Source organism: Notolepis coatsorum, assembly GCF_963971535.1.
Source record: "Notolepis coatsorum genome assembly, chromosome: 1".
NCBI classification, from domain to species: Eukaryota; Metazoa; Chordata; class Actinopteri; order Aulopiformes; family Paralepididae; genus Notolepis; species Notolepis coatsorum.
In genome coordinates this window covers 307,915,640-307,918,139 of record NC_140165.1, presented here as the reverse complement: position 1 = coordinate 307,918,139, position 2,500 = coordinate 307,915,640, and the positions used below count along the sequence as shown (strand labels likewise).

Sequence of the window (2,500 nt, the reverse complement as noted above, 5' to 3'; positions counted from 1 at the left end):
TCCAACTTTCGTCTCTCTTTCTTTCTGTGTCCAACTTTCGTCTCTCTCTCTTTCTGTGTCCAACTTTTGTCTCTCTCTCGCTTTCTGTGTCCAACTTTCGTCTCTCTCTTTTTCTGTGTCCAACTTTCGTCTCTCTCGCTTTCTCTCTCCAGGCATCTATTTCTCTTCCTCGCACTGTAAACAATCACTTTGATTGGCTGAGTTGTGTGAAGTCATTGCAATAAGGCACGTGATTGGTCCGGGGGCCTCAGCTCAGAGTTAGCTGGATGAACTCATAATTAAACATTATAATTAATTTCCATCCAGACACGGACCGCCATCCTCTAATTAGTGGAGCCTGATGTACAGATAGGATGAGATGAGATGAGATAAGATAAGCTATTCCTTTATTGTTCCCCTTGGGGGATATTCAGGCTTCATAGCAGCATGGGGGAGGGGAGGTACAGGTACGGGCATGGTAATAGTAGAAGACATAAATATAGGCAATAAAACTATAGGAACAGGGCTCAAACCGGGCTAAGTGTGGGCTGGCCTTCTTTTGAACCTTAATCTAGGCAAGCAAGTTTTCACAGTTTACAGACTGTAAAATATGAGTTGCAAAGAAAGTTATTCTTTTTTTCAACACTTTTTGTTAAGGGTCAAAAAAGCGATTGTAGGACTTAAACGTCTTATTTCTATTCAGACTTTTCACATCTAATAATACATAATGTACATATGCTCTCTTGCACTCTAGCAGACAATTGTGAAAATTTAGATATGAACTAGGGATGTCCGATATTATCGGCGTACCGATATTATCGGCCGATATAGGCATTAAAATGTGATATCGGAAATTTCAAAAAAGAAAAACAATATTTTTTATTTCTTTTTAATTTTTTACATTTATTTAACCTTTATTTACCCAGGCAAGCAAGTAAGAACAAATTCTGATTTTATTTATTGTCAAAAGTATGCATAATGTTGTGTTAATTCCACGACAAGAGATTATGTAATGTTAATTACCTGAAATTATTCCGTTTTTTTGGGGGGAAACCCTGCATATCGGTATCGGTTGATATCGGTATCGGAAATTAAGAGTTGGACAATATCGGTATATCGGTATCGGTAAAAAAGCCAATATCGAACATCCCTAATATCAACCCTTTCACAGCTGCGGCCTTGTTTTCTGATTAGCATGCACACAAGACAGGACAGTGTATGCTATATTATCTTGGCCGTCTTCCCCCAGTAATTGGATGTGAACACACTCTTCATTTGCCAGGGTGGCCTGTAATATATTCTTTTGAACAGAAGAGATTGTCATAGAAGCCACGGAAAAGCACGGCTTGTGTACGATATGACTGTTTTGCGAATCAACATGAGAGGTTTTTAATACAATATCTCCCTCTCTCTGTGTCTGATGTCAGCCTGGTCTGATGAGAGGACTCACTTCAAGATTATTTGTCTGTGTTTAGTAATGACTATTTTCCAGCCTGACCTGTTTTATTCAATTCAAATCAGCATACTTCTTAGAAACTCAACCCAAAGTCATTCTCCTCTCCTCTCCCCCCTCCTCTACACTCTTCTCCTCTCCCCTCATCTCCTCTCTTCTCTCTTCTCTCTTCTCTCTTCTCTCCTCTCCTCTCCTCTCCTCTCCTCTCCTCTCCTCTCCTCTCCTCTCCTCTCCTCTCCTCTCCTCTCCTCTCCTCTCCTCTCCTCTCCTCTCCTCTCCTCTCCTCTCTTCTCGTCTAGTCTTGTCTAATCTCATCCCCTCTCCCCTTCTCTTCTCTTCTCTTCTCTCTCTCTGTTCTCTTCTCTTCTCTTCTCTTCTCTCTTCTCTTCTCTTCTCTTCTCTTCTCTTCTCTTCTCTTCTCTTCTCTTCTCTTCTCTTCTCTTCTCTTCGCTTCTCTCCTCTCCTCTCCTCTCCTCTCCTCTCCTCCCCTCCCCTCCCTTCTCTTCTCTTCTCTTCTCTTCTCTTCTCTTCTCTTCTCTTCTCTTCTCTTCTCTTCTCTTCTCTTCTCTTCTCTTCTCTTCTCTTCTCTTCTCTTCTCTTCTCTTCTCTTCTCTTCTCTTCTCCTCTCCTCTCCTCTCCTCTCCTCTCCTCTCCTCTTCACATTAAAAACTGCTGGGTGGAAACAACCCAATTGGGGCAGTTTTAAACAAGCTGCAACAGGGTAACTATAGCAACTATAGGACAGAACACATCTGCATTGAAATAACCCAGCAAGTTGGTCAAGGTCTTTTTTTTTAAATTTTGTATAGCCCACAGCCACTAGGGTTTGTACAGGTTCCAACATGGATGGTAGGATACTACGTGGACCAGATCACTCCACCGATTCCGGCAGCTCAGTTCAGTGCCAAGTCTTATACATAATGATCATCTATTGTCCTCGTGTGGTCTGAGAAATTGCAGTGCACTTTTCTCCTACATACTGCGCAGCCAGCAGCCAGACTGTGACAGTGACACGGCGATAAGCAGATTATCATCACGCCCTGAAGCGAAACGCTCTATATGACTTGA

General features: G+C 42.2%; 1 protein-coding gene across 1 annotated transcript in view; it reads left to right on the top strand.

Annotated features, from left to right (window-relative positions):
• The window catches only part of LOC311225818 (neprilysin-like), a gene marked incomplete at both ends in the record, with an annotated part of 91,402 nt that overhangs the window by 35,867 nt on the left and 53,035 nt on the right, over positions 1–2,500 (top strand). The window contains one exon of the mRNA XM_084311212.1: positions 1,262–1,269. Within this exon, the coding sequence (XP_084167338.1) occupies positions 1,262–1,269 (8 nt within the window). The remainder of the gene's footprint in view (positions 1–1,261; positions 1,270–2,500) is intronic.